The sequence below is a fragment of the Lampetra planeri genome, chromosome 30 (assembly GCF_965212315.1).
Source record: "Lampetra planeri chromosome 30, kcLamPlan1.2.h2, whole genome shotgun sequence".
NCBI lineage: Eukaryota > Metazoa > Chordata > Hyperoartia > Petromyzontiformes > Petromyzontidae > Lampetra > Lampetra planeri.
In genome coordinates, this window is record NC_136136.1 from 1350123 (window position 1) to 1364227 (window position 14105).

Consider the following 14105-nt stretch of genomic DNA (forward strand, 5'->3'; position numbering starts at 1 on the left):
GAACCTCCCAAACTTGCTCGTCTGCAAGATGGAAGGAAAATGGCACTACAGCAAGTCGATTCTTCATTTCGATTGCCCCGATATAGTACTTGCGTGGGTTTTCATTGGGGTACTTGAGTTTCCTCACACGTGAAGCCAAAACATTCGTTGATTGAATTGACCAAACTTTTTAGGACACACCTGCAAAAATGAGTCTCGACACCTGGTGAGGCTTTCATGGGTAAATAAAAGGCATTAGTAATGTAAGTGCTGCATCTTTTGACAAATGTTCTGAAAATGTAAGATCCATTTGGATTGCCATACTTTAATCCCAAACGTAAGGGACCGTTTTTTTACTATAAATGACGTGCCTTTTATTACTTTCTTACACAACTGCTGGCAGAAGGGCCACCACTCGATTAGGGTACCTTGGCCTACTTTCCCATGGATGGGCAGATACTTTGGAACATGCAGGAGCACCCACACTTTGCCCCACCACACGCAACCTGCAGGTCGACCGAGGGACTGCATCGCTGCTCATGCAGCCCGTGTTTTATTTGATTGTGCTTGCGTGTGCACTTTTTTCATTTGTGTTTTTACAAGGAACCTTTTTTTTACCCAACACTGCCAAAAAACAAATACTGGGCAGATTTCAAAATTGGCTCACGTATTTGGGCACTGTTTGTCTATTCCAGGGCTGATTGTGTAAATGTTCAGACTTAAGTGGCAGTTTGTAAGGTAGTTTAAACATCAACAGGTAATGGCTTGGCACCAATTTATTTTATCATCGAAGAGACTCAGAAAACAAACCGGTATTTTTAAAGGACTTTTTGCGCTACACTGGACTGTGCCGACACTACAAATATCACCTCAATTTACACTGCAAATGATACTGCAGGGGCCATGTTAGGGCGCCGTGCAGCGACAGTGCTTAGGGAGATGAGGTTTGTAGCCGGCGGTGGAAGCAGCAACATCGTCTGGGAACCAGTGTGTCGAATGTCAATCATACTCTTGTCCCAAATGAATCGTCGCAATCCGGTGTCGCGATTCAGTTTGGGAATCTGTCCCCTCTTGTTTGGATTCCGCCGTCTTTGCTACTCGATTTTTCTGCACCGTTCTGCAAGCCCATTTAGCCTTAATGTAATATTCACATATCGTCTTCTTCTATATAGTGTGGAAAGATTGATTTGAAGCTTTCGTGACTGCAGGAATCCATACTCTTTGCTTCTTTTGGTAAAGTCACGTAGGTATAAATAAAATGAAAAAATATATATTTCTACCTACGTGACTTTACCAAAAGAACCAAAGAGTAGAGTGTGGAAACATTGTAATGTCTTGAGTCTCACCGGCAATTCCCTGCGTGTATTGTGAACATAATTGATGCATTTCTGTGTGATTACACGTATATAAAAGGTACAGGTGCTGCCCTTTAATTACTCGTGCACACTGCAGGCGGTGGAAGGGCCTCCGCTATACAGGTAGCTCTGTAGGGTATTCTGCCTACTCTTCCACACTACTGTACATGTAAACAGCATTCCTCAAGTGCTTGCCATTTATGCACACACATTATCACACTACTCAAGAATGCGAGCGCTGTTTTGTAGGAAAAAATTATAACATTTCTGGAGGCTTTTGGACCCTGGCAGAAGTTGAAATTATTCACGTTAGAGTATAGTGGCGCTTTGAGTTTTTTTTTTGCCAATGCAGGGTGCCACTTTAGATGAATGTGCCATGTGGGTTATGAAAAGGTGGGGCTGGCAAGCCGCTCTTGTCAACTGTTGGGCGGGTCTCGTCCTGACCCAGCGGTCGGCATTTCACCCAGGCAGCTGCCGAGTGATTACACAGCACCCTCTGCTGGGTGCAGTCGTCATCCTCCCTGGAAATTCTCACATTTTAATCCGTGGCTCGTAAAAGAGGGATGACCCCGATTGACGTCTCTCCCTTTAACGTCGTTTCACAAATACGTCGCCACTTTATTATTCGCACTGCTAGCCGATTGGCGTCGCCTCGACACACGCTCATGTCGCTGACGGCATTGTCCGTCCATTCTCGTTGTCCATCACCTCTCAGCCTTCGCCACCACCACCGCCACCCACTAACTATTACCCTGTACATCGCTTCTTTGATTGACGTCGTTTTGATATTTAGCGTCGCACCTTTCGGGAACGCATTCCCCATCGATGTAAACCACCGAGGTGTTACTGTACTAAACTCTCAATTTGCGAAGTAGTATTCGCAATGCCAGTACATCTCTAAAGATATTTCCATCGACTGTTGTAGATTGTACAAAATGCCGGTAATAAGTGAGCTCTATCTAATGCAATGTTTCCAACATATTTTAGACCGTGTCAACATTGGCAGACCCAGGTCAGGTTCATATTATATTTGTTCCTGATGATATATGTTGTGCACGTGCACACTTAACCGCGGAAAATTTCATCTTGTTCTTGAGCAATAAGGCGGCAGTTTTAGCGGGCAGTTGTCACATGTAGTTTTAACAGGCTTCACTCGGCTGATTATTAAAGGAAAGAGTTGAGTTGCCAGATGCAAAATACTTATTTGGAGATGGACAATTTACACGGATGCCGAGAGTTCGTTTTTTTTTGGCATGGAACGAAAAATGTTTTCACGTTGTCAATTACCCGTGTTTTTAAAAGTGCAAAATGTTTAACCGCTTCATGGGTCTCTCACGTGCATTCGTGCACACGTGAATGTGTGTGTGTACGTAAAGAAACACGCATTCCACAAAAGAGTTATCAGCCTCGTGTGATCACAAACACCTTGAACATTAACAACGCACGAAAGGTTTTCGTTGCGCGTGCAAAAGCTCTCGGCCTGCACATGCATTCATGTATGCGTTGTTGTTTCCAGCCGGTCGTAATTTTTTCAATTGCGATGTGGGTTTGGTCATAATTTAGGGAATTGGAATCATCCATACCCAACCGTAGCACATAACAAGGAGTTAAATATAACTATACGCCCTTTAAAAATTTAATTTGATTATGTTTTCGGCGGCAAACTGCGATGTAACACGGCGTCTGTGTTGACCTTATAAATACATCGGAGAATTGGACGTGAAACAGATGCATATTGAGCTAACGCGGATCACGCATTTGCATGGGGGCTCGGCAACAAAGAGCGTCGGTGTTTCCACAACGATATGTCACGCGCACGGACCACATAAAGTTAATAAGGCACGGAAGGAACGCAGATGGCGGCGGGTCAACATGCGTCGCTGCCGTGACTTCACAAAAATGTGTGCGTGACGGAGCCCGGGTTCAGAGGATATGCCACCCCCTCGCGCGCGGGGAAATTGGAGCGATCGCCGTTTCTCAGTAGGCCCAAATCAATGAACGCTACTGTGTGCGCGGGAGTTCGGTTTTTTGTTGTTGTTTGTAGCAAGGTCCCACGGTTGTAGCGAATGGATTTTGTGCCCCCAAAAACATCACGCGCCCGTACTCTTCGCTGAAAAAACGAGCAAACATCCCAGCCAACAGTGGCCGGTCGCTGTCTGTGCAACACCAGACACACCGAGACGCCAAAGAGATGCAGAAAAATGTCACTCGGCCAGTTCTGGTTCTCGATCGCCAGCGAGAGGGAGACGCGATTGCTCAAAGACGTCTTCAGCGGGTTGAGCCCCGAGCGATGCCACTATTAAAAAGTTCAATTTGCACCGACTGCAAGTCCACGCCCGTGATGGCAGGTTTGGTGGTGACGCGAGCGATCCGTGCTGCTGTGTGTGCGTGCATGGAGTAGTTCTGGTGTCGCCGGTGCCAAGTTGGATGTGTTCTGTGTCTGCCTCACAGATAACTCAAGTGGATGCTGGGGACGAGATATGAGGACTTCTGAATCCTAGGCTGCTTCACTGTCAAAGTTCTTTAAGGTAATAAATACGTTTTTATTAAGTTCTCTCTGCTGCTGTTGCTGCCGTATGCATGCAAACCTGCAGTAATTGTTCCGCGCTGTTGTGTATTACGTGTGTGTACTGTGGTTGCAGTAATTGTTCCGCGCTGTTGTGTATTACGTGTGTGTACTGTGGTTGAGGGTCATGCCAGTTGGTGACCTGGAGATGTGGATGCACAGAAGTGGACGGTAATCCATTTCCCTTCCATGCAAATGGCAGCAGAAGGATATTTGAGAACAGGATTTTTAAAAGAAAAAAGGATTTGCACAAATCTAACAAGATTTGGCTTCTAATGGTAGGTTTTTACCCTTTTAACTGGTACAAAACTGACACCTTTATTCAAGGCATCATGTTTGCAATGACCACAACACAAGTAGTCAATAAAGCAAACAAAAAGAAGCAACTCTGATAAGGATAATAATATGCACTGTCCTTGAAGTTGATTGGCCCACACCCGAGACGGCTTTCTTTAGAGCCTAGTCCCCATTGGTGTAGGGCCAGATGACACCAGAAGGCGGGTGTGGGCCAATCAACTTCAAGGACAGTGCATATTATTATCCTTATCAGAGTTGCTTCTTTTTGTTTGCTTTATTGACTACTTGTGTTGTGGTCATTGCAAACATGATGCCTTGAATAAAGGTGTCAGTTTTGTACCAGTTAAAAGGGTAAAAACCTACCATTATATTTTGCCACTGGTAAAAGAGATCTCATAGTGTACATGCTTACCCCGAACTCTCAATACTTTGATATTGCACTGTTTTTGAGTTGTACGCCTTCTGGTGTCATCTGGCCCTACACCAATGGGGACTAGGCTCTAAAGAAAGCCGTCTTGGGTGTGGGCCAATCAACTTCAAGGACAGTGCATATTATTATCCTTATCAGAGTTGCTTCTTTTTGTTTGCTTTATTGACTACTTGTGTTGTGGTCATTGCAAACATGATGCCTTGAATAAAGGTGTCAGTTTTGTACCAGTTTAAAGGGTAAAAACCTACCATTATATTTTGCCACTGGTAAAAGAGATCTCATAGTGAAGATTTGGCTTCATTTTGAAAATCCAGTTTAAATGTACTAATTTGATATAGTAAGGGCTCTTCGCATTGTCATCAGCCATGATCTATCCGCTGCTGGATGAAGGTTTCCTCAAGCTCTGGCCATTTCGTCATGGTCTCCCCTGGGCTGCCAATGCCTCCTGGGTCTCGACCACCGGGACACCGTCCCTTCCCATGACGTCTGTCCGGCCTCATTCCATTCCCTTGCATTATTAAGTTGGTGTAACGTATTTAGCATGCGGCTTTTGGCTAGCCATTGAGACGGTCACTGCATCGCGCGCTTTCACGTGCGCTTCTGCGGCCATCTGGAATGCTCTTCCTGCCAATATTATCAAGCTGCTGGAGCTATGTACTTTTAAATGATCTAGGTTGAGCGCTCATTTCTTTAGAACTGCTATTTGTGTTTAGTTTGTCATTCCCCCACACCTCTGATTAGCGCGGTTGGCTACGTACGGTGCGAACATGAATACGGATATGTCCTGCTAATTCCTGTTTTTGTGTAATGCCAAGCATGCACCTATCCTTGCTTCTTCATGCACTGTTCAGCAGCACTCCGACCTGCCCCTCATATCCCTCTGCGTGTACTCGTATGGCTTTTCCCAGTTGTCCCTTCGGTCGAACTCTTCAGTCATTTAGCAAACTCTTGTTGCACCTGACTCATATTTATCTTGGACCCCACTCGCATATATACGCAAGTCATGTTAACTGGACATCCGCGCATAGCGTGCCACTGAGCGAGCTCCCGCTTGACGCGTTGAAGATTTTGTACGTAGCGCACAGATAGACAGGCACGCATTGCTGCTGCATCTATACGCATGTAAGCGCTAAGCGCTAATTGCTTAAACGCACGCAGTATTTGCAACGACAGACCTTGGCTTACCTGGAACCTGTATATAAATTGTGTACAAGGATGGTAAGATACAATTCTGGGCTGACACCATCACATGGCAATGCTCGGTGCTGGTCACAGGGGCTGTTTAACCATACTTCACCACGCTGGTCGGTACAGGATGGTGAATTTGCGGAGGGTGGGAGGAGGACGCGGTGGTTTGTGATCATTTGTAGAGTATTTGCTATAAATTTGAACACGATAAGCCACTTCGTTGAACTTTTGATAAAGGGATATATAGCTCTGTGGGCTTTACCTGGTAAAATAATAATAGTTGATTGTTTTTAATAGCTTTGTCCAGATCTAGCCGTGGCTGGAAATCAAACTTGGTTTGCCGGCTTCGTAGCCTTGATCCTGGAGAGGTTCTCCCTTCATCCGTACCTCTGATTAGCACGGTTGGCGATGCACGGTTCGAAATAAGTTCAACATACATAAATCCAGAAATCCTTCTCACCCGTGCGTGCGTGCGTGCGTGGATAGGAATCTACAGGAGCCCTGCGGGGCCCTCGTGGGCGGGGAGCGACACGATGGCGGAGGGAGGGGACGGCTCGGAGAGCGTCGTGGAGATCCTCCTGGAGGGGGATGAGGGCGTGTCGTCGCGCGACTTCAGCATCGACGGCGGCGGGAAGCGCGGCATCTACATAAAGGAGCTGGACAAGGAGTCTCCGCTCGCCAAGAAAGTTCGCCTCGCCGAAGGTGACGACGACGATGACCCGGCCGTCTTGAACTCTTGCCGCGTGCAAACTCCCATCGTGCCTGATGAGCCACTTTGTTGAGCTATCATTTGTGGCCAGGCGGCTTCTGAAAAAGAGCTATATAGCTCAGTGGAGCTTTGCTGGTAAAATATAAAAAAAGTTTTTAATAGCTCGCTCCGTATCACTTGCCGCCAGGGTTCGTTGTTAACTGTGGCTGGGAATGGAACTTGAGTCGTCGGCTTCGTAGCCTTGATCCTGAGAGGTTCTTCCTCCATCCAGCAAACCGTCTCACCCGTGTGCGAGCCATGTCGATCCACGTACAAGTAAAATAGGCGTTCGCCGCTCGGCTTATATTTGCTTTCCATAATATTATTTAAGGAAGAAAGTTTTGGACCGGTTTCATCACCAGGCCTATTAAACTGAATATTATTGATGTGGAAATTCCATAGGCCGATGACTAAATCATTGAATGTTTTATGCAGCTTCACAAAACATGACCTTAATGACAATTGTCAACAACGTTGATGATAATGGAAATGGCAAGAGATGATTCACGATCGGGAATGGTCGGCATTGTTGGATATTCATTTATTTACATTATTCATCTCCAATGTAACCGCCGCTTTTAATCGCTTCCCCGTGTATCAGCAAAACTGACGCTCTCTTTTTCTTACTCTCTTAACGCTGCAGGGGACCAAATAATCTCGGCGACGGTCTACTTCAAGGACATGAAGTACGAGGACGCGGTGCGCTTCCTGTCGCTCTCCGAGCACTACACGACAGGCCTGCGCCTGCGCCGCACCTCCGGCACCACCTCGCCCGCCGGTTCTCCCACTGGAACGCTGGAGCACCCGTCCCGCAGAGCGGCAGGCGGCTTCTCGCTGGAGGGCGGCTCGCTCGGGGGCGTTGGCATTGGCGGCGGCGGCGGCACGGCGACCACCGTGGAGTACAGCATACACGGAGCCGGCCACCCGCGACACTTGGAGTTTGGCGGCGCCGAGTCCACGTCCCCGACGGCGCGCGACTTCAACTTTGGCTCAATGAGCCCGACGGGAGGGGTGGGTGCCCCGGCGTCGCGCGCGGAGGTTGATGATGGGGCGTCCTCGCGAAGCTACGAGACGTGTGTTTGGTTCGTTGTCCTTCCCCCGCGCCTCCGATTAGCACGGCTGGCTACGTACGGTGCGGAGGAAGTTCAACACGAATACCTGTGCAGTGGCGATTATAATTATTATTTCGAGCACGTGTTCTATTCGTGCCATTATTTAGCATAAGGATATCACGAAATTGCTTGCTTTCACAAATGAGTCTGCCAGTAGGGGGCTACGTTGCTACTTGGTCAAATTTAATAAATTTGGTTTTATACTGTAATTTGAAGAAACGAGTGGCCGACTGTAAGAATATCATGTGATCCGTAACATCCGCTGTTGGCGTAGACAACCACATGGCCTGGTGGAGGTTTTGTAAGTTCACGGTGCACATGTTCGGCCCGGCAGGGTTCTTTTCCCCAACCTAATGACAATAGTATATTCAAGCACACACACGCGCACGTGTGTGTGGGATGCCCCCGCTCACGATAAGAATAAAAACGGCCACACATGCGTGCAATAATAAATCGGTGAAGAAGCCCCACACGCTCGCAGATATACCATAGTGCCTAGGCCAGTGGGTCAGTCGGTCCCCAAACCTGTGGTGCGCCTATCCCCGGGGTATGTGCAAGTCTCCGGAGGGGCGGCGGGGGGAAGGGGAATGTGCGAGATGATTTTCACAATAGTGGTGGTCACATAGGTGTCCCCGGTTCAATTGTAGATATTCAGTTGATTGTCGTCAAGGTATGTAAACTACTTGCCTTGGGTGTCAACTACATTTTGTATGTAATTAAAATGTAGTTCTTTTACAATCGTGTGGCGCATGCACGGCTTCACCATTACCTTTTTGCGTTTAGTTTGTTGCCCTTCCGCCGCACCTCCGATTAGCACGGTTGGTTACGTATGGTGCGAAAGAAGTTCTACATATACGCCTGTGCTTGAACTGTTTGTGCGGCTCCGTGTGAACACCGTCGTTGTTTTTTTTGCCATTTACCCCGCCCTCCGCAGAGCGCCAACAATGAACAGTATACAAAGATTTTCGAGAAGAAGATCAAACCTCGTCTGTCCTTCGAGGATCTGGATGCAAGTGGGGGTCCAACAGGCGGATCGGCGTTTGAGCACGGGGTATGATCCATGAGACTCGCCGCTTCGTCGGCGCGGCCAGTATACAAGCGAGCGCACAAATGGCAAACGCAGCGGCGCTGTCACCTAGTGGCATAGCGCGACTACTACGTTGCACAGAAGGCAGAATAACAATTAGTACGGTTATTTGCAATTACTAATTTTTGCTCCAAGTTTGTAAATGATGAACATTACACTACCTTTAACATGCCAATATTTTAGTTGTGGGGTTTTCCCCCTGTATTTATAGTGCAATGCTTGTTACATTCTGAACAATGAGTTTACATATTTATAGGTTTTTTTCGGTAAAGTCACGTAGGTAAAACATCAAAATTAATGAAAATAAAATAATATAAAACAAAAATCACGACGTTTCGGAGGCAACACAAGTCTCCGTCATCAGGTGGGAACGTCACAGCCGAATTAGCTGCATCAAGCGAGGCAATGACTCAAGATGTAATCCCCTATAAGCAAGTTGAAGGGGGGAGGAGAGGGGGGGGGGAGCCCATCAGAATGTGGTAGCCAATGAATGGAACGCATCGGGAGGGAGGGGGGCAGGGCTCAAAGACAGCACGGAGTGCTAAGTACAACGCATCGGGAGGGGGAGGGGGGGGGCGGGGCCAAAAAAAAAAATGGACGACGGCTTGGACGCGGTTGCTGCTGCACACGCCAACACAATGGACAGAGAGGGGGAGGGGAGGCCTGATACACATGATAGACAAATGAACGAAAATGCCCATGTTTATACCAATGCTGGCTGAACAATGAAGAGAGTACTGTTAAAAAATAACTGGGGATGTTAACACTCGGTAAAGTAAAGTAAAATAGTGCCTGTCAGATAAGATGGTCCAAAAAAAGTGTAATTAAGTCTTTTTTGCGTGGTTGATAACATCTTTCCAATGATTACTAAATTTGTACCCATCATCACGGTTGAAATTATGTCTGTGTTTGTATATTTGTATGGCTTCGTGTACAAACCTTTGAAGGTAGCCGGGAGGTTTGCAGAGAACCTTGGTCTCGGAAAAGACAATTTCATGAGAGCCCACCGAGTTGTAGCAATGATCGGCAACGGCAGAAGAATCAGTTCTGCCGTGTTTCAGATCTGACTTGTGCTCGCGGACACGATCAGAAACATGACGTTTCGTTTCTCCAATGTAGCAATCACCACAAATGCAACTCAATTTATAGACTCCAGGATACTGTAAGTCAATTACATACTTACACTTAAGGTCCTTGAATTCCTGTACTTGCTAACAGTCGCTTAGTTAAATGTGGCAGCATATTAAAATAGTACGTTTGTGTTTTCATTTCAGATTTCTACATCTCATAAAGGAGCATCCACTCATGCAACCACTGTACTCTTCAAGGGCCAAAGAGGCTCAAGGACCTCAGGAGAGTTTGACCCAAACATGGAACACACATTCCAGAGTGGAATTAGCTCATCCAGCTACTCGTTCAGCAGCGACGGTGGAAGAGTTTGTCCAGACTTTCAAATAAAACAGGAAGCAGAGAACGGTGATCACAGCATTAAGCTCAGCGGACCAACGATAAAAGGACCAGATGATGGCTTTTCATTTACATCCAAGACATTGAACATTTCTGGCCCAAGTGTTCAAACCGATGTATCTGGTCTACGTGAGACTGATGCCCACGGCAAGGGTGTTGACTTCTCTGTCCCCGGTTTTGATACACGATCACTGGGAGGGAAAGTCTCTGGAACAAAGATAACGACGACGGAAGTGAGAGATTCGAGTTTCCAAATATCTGGCGCAGATTTGAGCCTGAATGTGAAGAAGCCGAAAGTAACTGGCGGTATGGAGATAGCCGATTCAAAATTAGATGCCAAGACCAAGTCGGCACAAGTGGATGTGAATGCTCCTGGTGTGGAAATTCCTGGAAACCTGAACATAACCAAAATGAAAATACCAAAGTATGAAGTAAGCTTTCAGAAAATGAAAGGATCGGGAGCTGACGCTGGAACGTCTGCAGCCTTTGAAGCCACTGTCAAGGGTACGTACATTTTTTGTTAATTCGTGCAACTCAAAAAGGAAACTTGAACATGCAGCAGTTCATGTAACGTGTCCAAACTAAACATGCCGTTATCACTTCACAGATCCGAAAATACACGGACAAGATGGAAACTTCAGCATCAATCTTCCTAAAGGAGGAGGCATTGATGTATCTGCACCAACACTGGACTTTGATGCAAATGGACTGAAAATGCACAGAGATGTCAAAGCACCAAATGTGCAAATGAAGGGAACAGAAGGCAGCATCAAGGGTCCAACAATTACGATGCCACACATAACGGGACCTGATGTGTCTGCTAAAGGTGTAGATGTCAAGCTGCCAAAGGTAAAAGGTAGTTTTGATGTGTCTGGATCTAAACAGGAAGGAAATATTCAAATTCCTACCATTGATGCAGGTTTGAAAGGGGCTGATGTCAACATTGAAGGTTCTGATGGAAGATTTAAAATGCCAAAATTCAAGCTACCAAAGTTTGGCATTTCTGGTCCTCAAATTCATGGACCAGATGCAAATTTGGATATTGATATCCCCAAAGGTGATGTTAATATTTCAGCTCCTAAAATGGACATGAATGTTAAAGGCCCAAACTTGCAAGGGGGTTTTTCTGTACCTGATGTAGACATGGAGGGACCAGATTGGAATATCAAAGGCCCAACATTAAACATGCCAAATATTTCAGGGCCCAAAATATCTGGATCAGATGTTAATCTCGAATTTAAGAAATCAAGCGGAAAAGGAGGATTGGGTGTATCTGGACCAAAATTTGAAGGTAATGTTCAAGTGCCAGGTGTCGCTTTAGATGTTGAAGCACCTGATGTAAATCTTCAGGGTCCAGAAGGTAAATTCAAATTGCCCAAAGTAAAAATGCCATCATTTGGTTTTTCAGGTCCTAAAGTCCATGGATCTGATGTAGATGTAGATGTCAGTCTTCCCAAAGGAGATCTGAATGTATCTGTTCCTAAAGTGAACGTTGATGTCACGGGCCCAAAATTGCAGGGAGATGTCAAAGGGCCAAAACTGGAAGGAGAGATGTCCCTACCTGATGTAGACATGCAAGGACCAGATTGGAAAATTAAAGGGCCCAACATAAAAATGCCACATATTTCGGGACCCAAAATATCGGCTCCAGACCTTAACTTGGATGTAAAAATGCCAACGTTTAAAGGAGGAGTTGATGTGTCAGGACCGAAAGTAGAGGGTGATGTGAAAGTTTCGGATGTTGATTTGGATGTTGAAGCGCCTGATGTAGATCTCCAGGGACCAGATGGTAAATTTAAATTTCCTAAAATGAAAATGCCAAAGTTTGGTTTCTCAGGACCAAAGCTTCATGGACCTGATGTAGATTTTGATGTCAATCTTCCCAAAGGTGATATTAATGTTCCTGCTCCTAAAGTGGACATTGATGTTAAGGGCCCAAAATTGCAGGGAGATGTCAAAGGGCCAAAACTGGCAGGAGATATGTCCCTACCTGATGTAGACATGCAAGGACCAGATTGGAAAATTAAAGGGCCCAACATAAAAATGCCACATATTTCAGGACCCAAAATATCGGCTCCGGACCTTAACTTGGACGTAAAAATGCCAAAGTTTAAAGGAGGAGTTGATGTGTCAGGACCGAAAGTAGAGGGTGATGTGAAAATGTTGGATGTTGAAGCGCCTGATGTAGATCTCCAGGGGCCAGATGGTAAATTTAAATTTCCTAAAATGAAAATGCCAAAGTTTGGTTTCTCAGGACCAAAGCTTCATGGACCTGATGTAGATTTTGATGTCAATCTTCCCAAAGGTGATATTAATGTTTCTGCTCCTAAAGTGGACATTGATGTTAAGGGCCCAAAATTGCAGGGAGATGTCAAAGGGCCAAAACTGGAAGGAGATATGTCCCTACCTGATGTAGACATGCAAGGACCAGATTGGAAAATTAAAGGGCCCAACATAAAAATGCCACATATTTCCGGACCCAAAATATCGGCTCCGGACCTTAACTTGGACATAAAGATGCCAAAGTTTAAAGGAGGGGTTGATGTGTCAGGACCGAAAGTAGAGGGTGATTTGGAAGTTCCAGATGTTGATTTGGATGTTGAAGTGCCCGATGTAGATCTTCATGGACCAGATTCTAAATTTAAAATGCCGAAAATGAAAATGCCAAAGTTTGGTTTCTCAGGACCAAAGCTTCACGGACCTGATGTAGATTTTGATGTCAATCTTCCCAAAGGTGATGTTAACGTTTCTGCTCCTAAAGTGGACATTGATGTTAAGGGTCCAAAATTGCAGGGAGATGTCAAAGGGCCAAAACTGGAAGGAGAGATGTCTCTACCTGATGTAGACATGCAAGGACCAGATTGGAAAATTAAAGGGCCCAACATAAAAATGCCACATATTTCGGGACCCAAAATATCGGCTCCAGACCTTAACTTGGATGTAAAAATGCCAACGTTTAAAGGAGGAGTTGATGTGTCAGGACCGAAAGTAGAGGGTGATGTGAAAGTTTCGGATGTTGATTTGGATGTTGAAGCGCCTGATGTAGATCTCCAGGGACCAGATGGTAAATTTAAATTTCCTAAAATGAAAATGCCAAAGTTTGGTTTCTCAGGACCAAAGCTTCATGGACCTGATGTAGATTTTGATGTCAATCTTCCCAAAGGTGATATTAATGTTCCTGCTCCTAAAGTGGACATTGATGTTAAGGGCCCAAAATTGCAGGGAGATGTCAAAGGGCCAAAACTGGCAGGAGATATGTCCCTACCTGATGTAGACATGCAAGGACCAGATTGGAAAATTAAAGGGCCCAACATAAAAATGCCACATATTTCAGGACCCAAAATATCGGCTCCGGACCTTAACTTGGACGTAAAAATGCCAAAGTTTAAAGGAGGAGTTGATGTGTCAGGACCGAAAGTAGAGGGTGATGTGAAAGTGTTGGATGTTGAAGTGCCTGATGTAGATCTCCAGGGGCCAGATGGTAAATTTAAATTTCCTAAAATGAAAATGCCAAAGTTTGGTTTCTCAGGACCAAAGCTTCATGGACCTGATGTAGATTTTGATGTCAATCTTCCCAAAGGTGATATTAATGTTTCTGCTCCTAAAGTGGACATTGATGTTGAGGGCCCAAAATTGGAGGGAGATGTCAAAGGGCCAAAACTGGGAGGAGATATGTCCCTACCTGATGTAGACATGCAAGGACCAGATTGGAAAATTAAAGGGCCCAACATAAAAATGCCACATATTTCGGGACCCAATATATCGGCTTCGGACCTTAACTTGGACATAAAGATGCCAAAGTTTAAAGGAGGGGTTGATGTGTCAGGACCGAAAGTAGAGGGTGATGTGAAAGTTCCAGATGTTGATTTGGATGTT

General features: G+C 45.7%; 1 protein-coding gene across 1 annotated transcript in view; it reads left to right on the top strand.

The window, feature by feature from the left end:
* The window catches only part of LOC144728727 (neuroblast differentiation-associated protein AHNAK-like), a 52180-nt gene extending 41427 nt beyond the window's left edge, over positions 1–10753 (top strand). The window contains exons 4-8 of the mRNA XM_078608335.1: positions 3786–3862; positions 6302–6517; positions 7207–7574; positions 8610–8726; positions 10037–10753. Coding sequence (XP_078464461.1) covers positions 6349–6517; positions 7207–7574; positions 8610–8726; positions 10037–10753 — 1371 coding nt within the window. The 5' untranslated portion in view covers positions 3786–3862; positions 6302–6348. The remainder of the gene's footprint in view (positions 1–3785; positions 3863–6301; positions 6518–7206; positions 7575–8609; positions 8727–10036) is intronic.
* The last annotated feature ends 3352 nt before the right edge of the window (positions 10754–14105 follow it).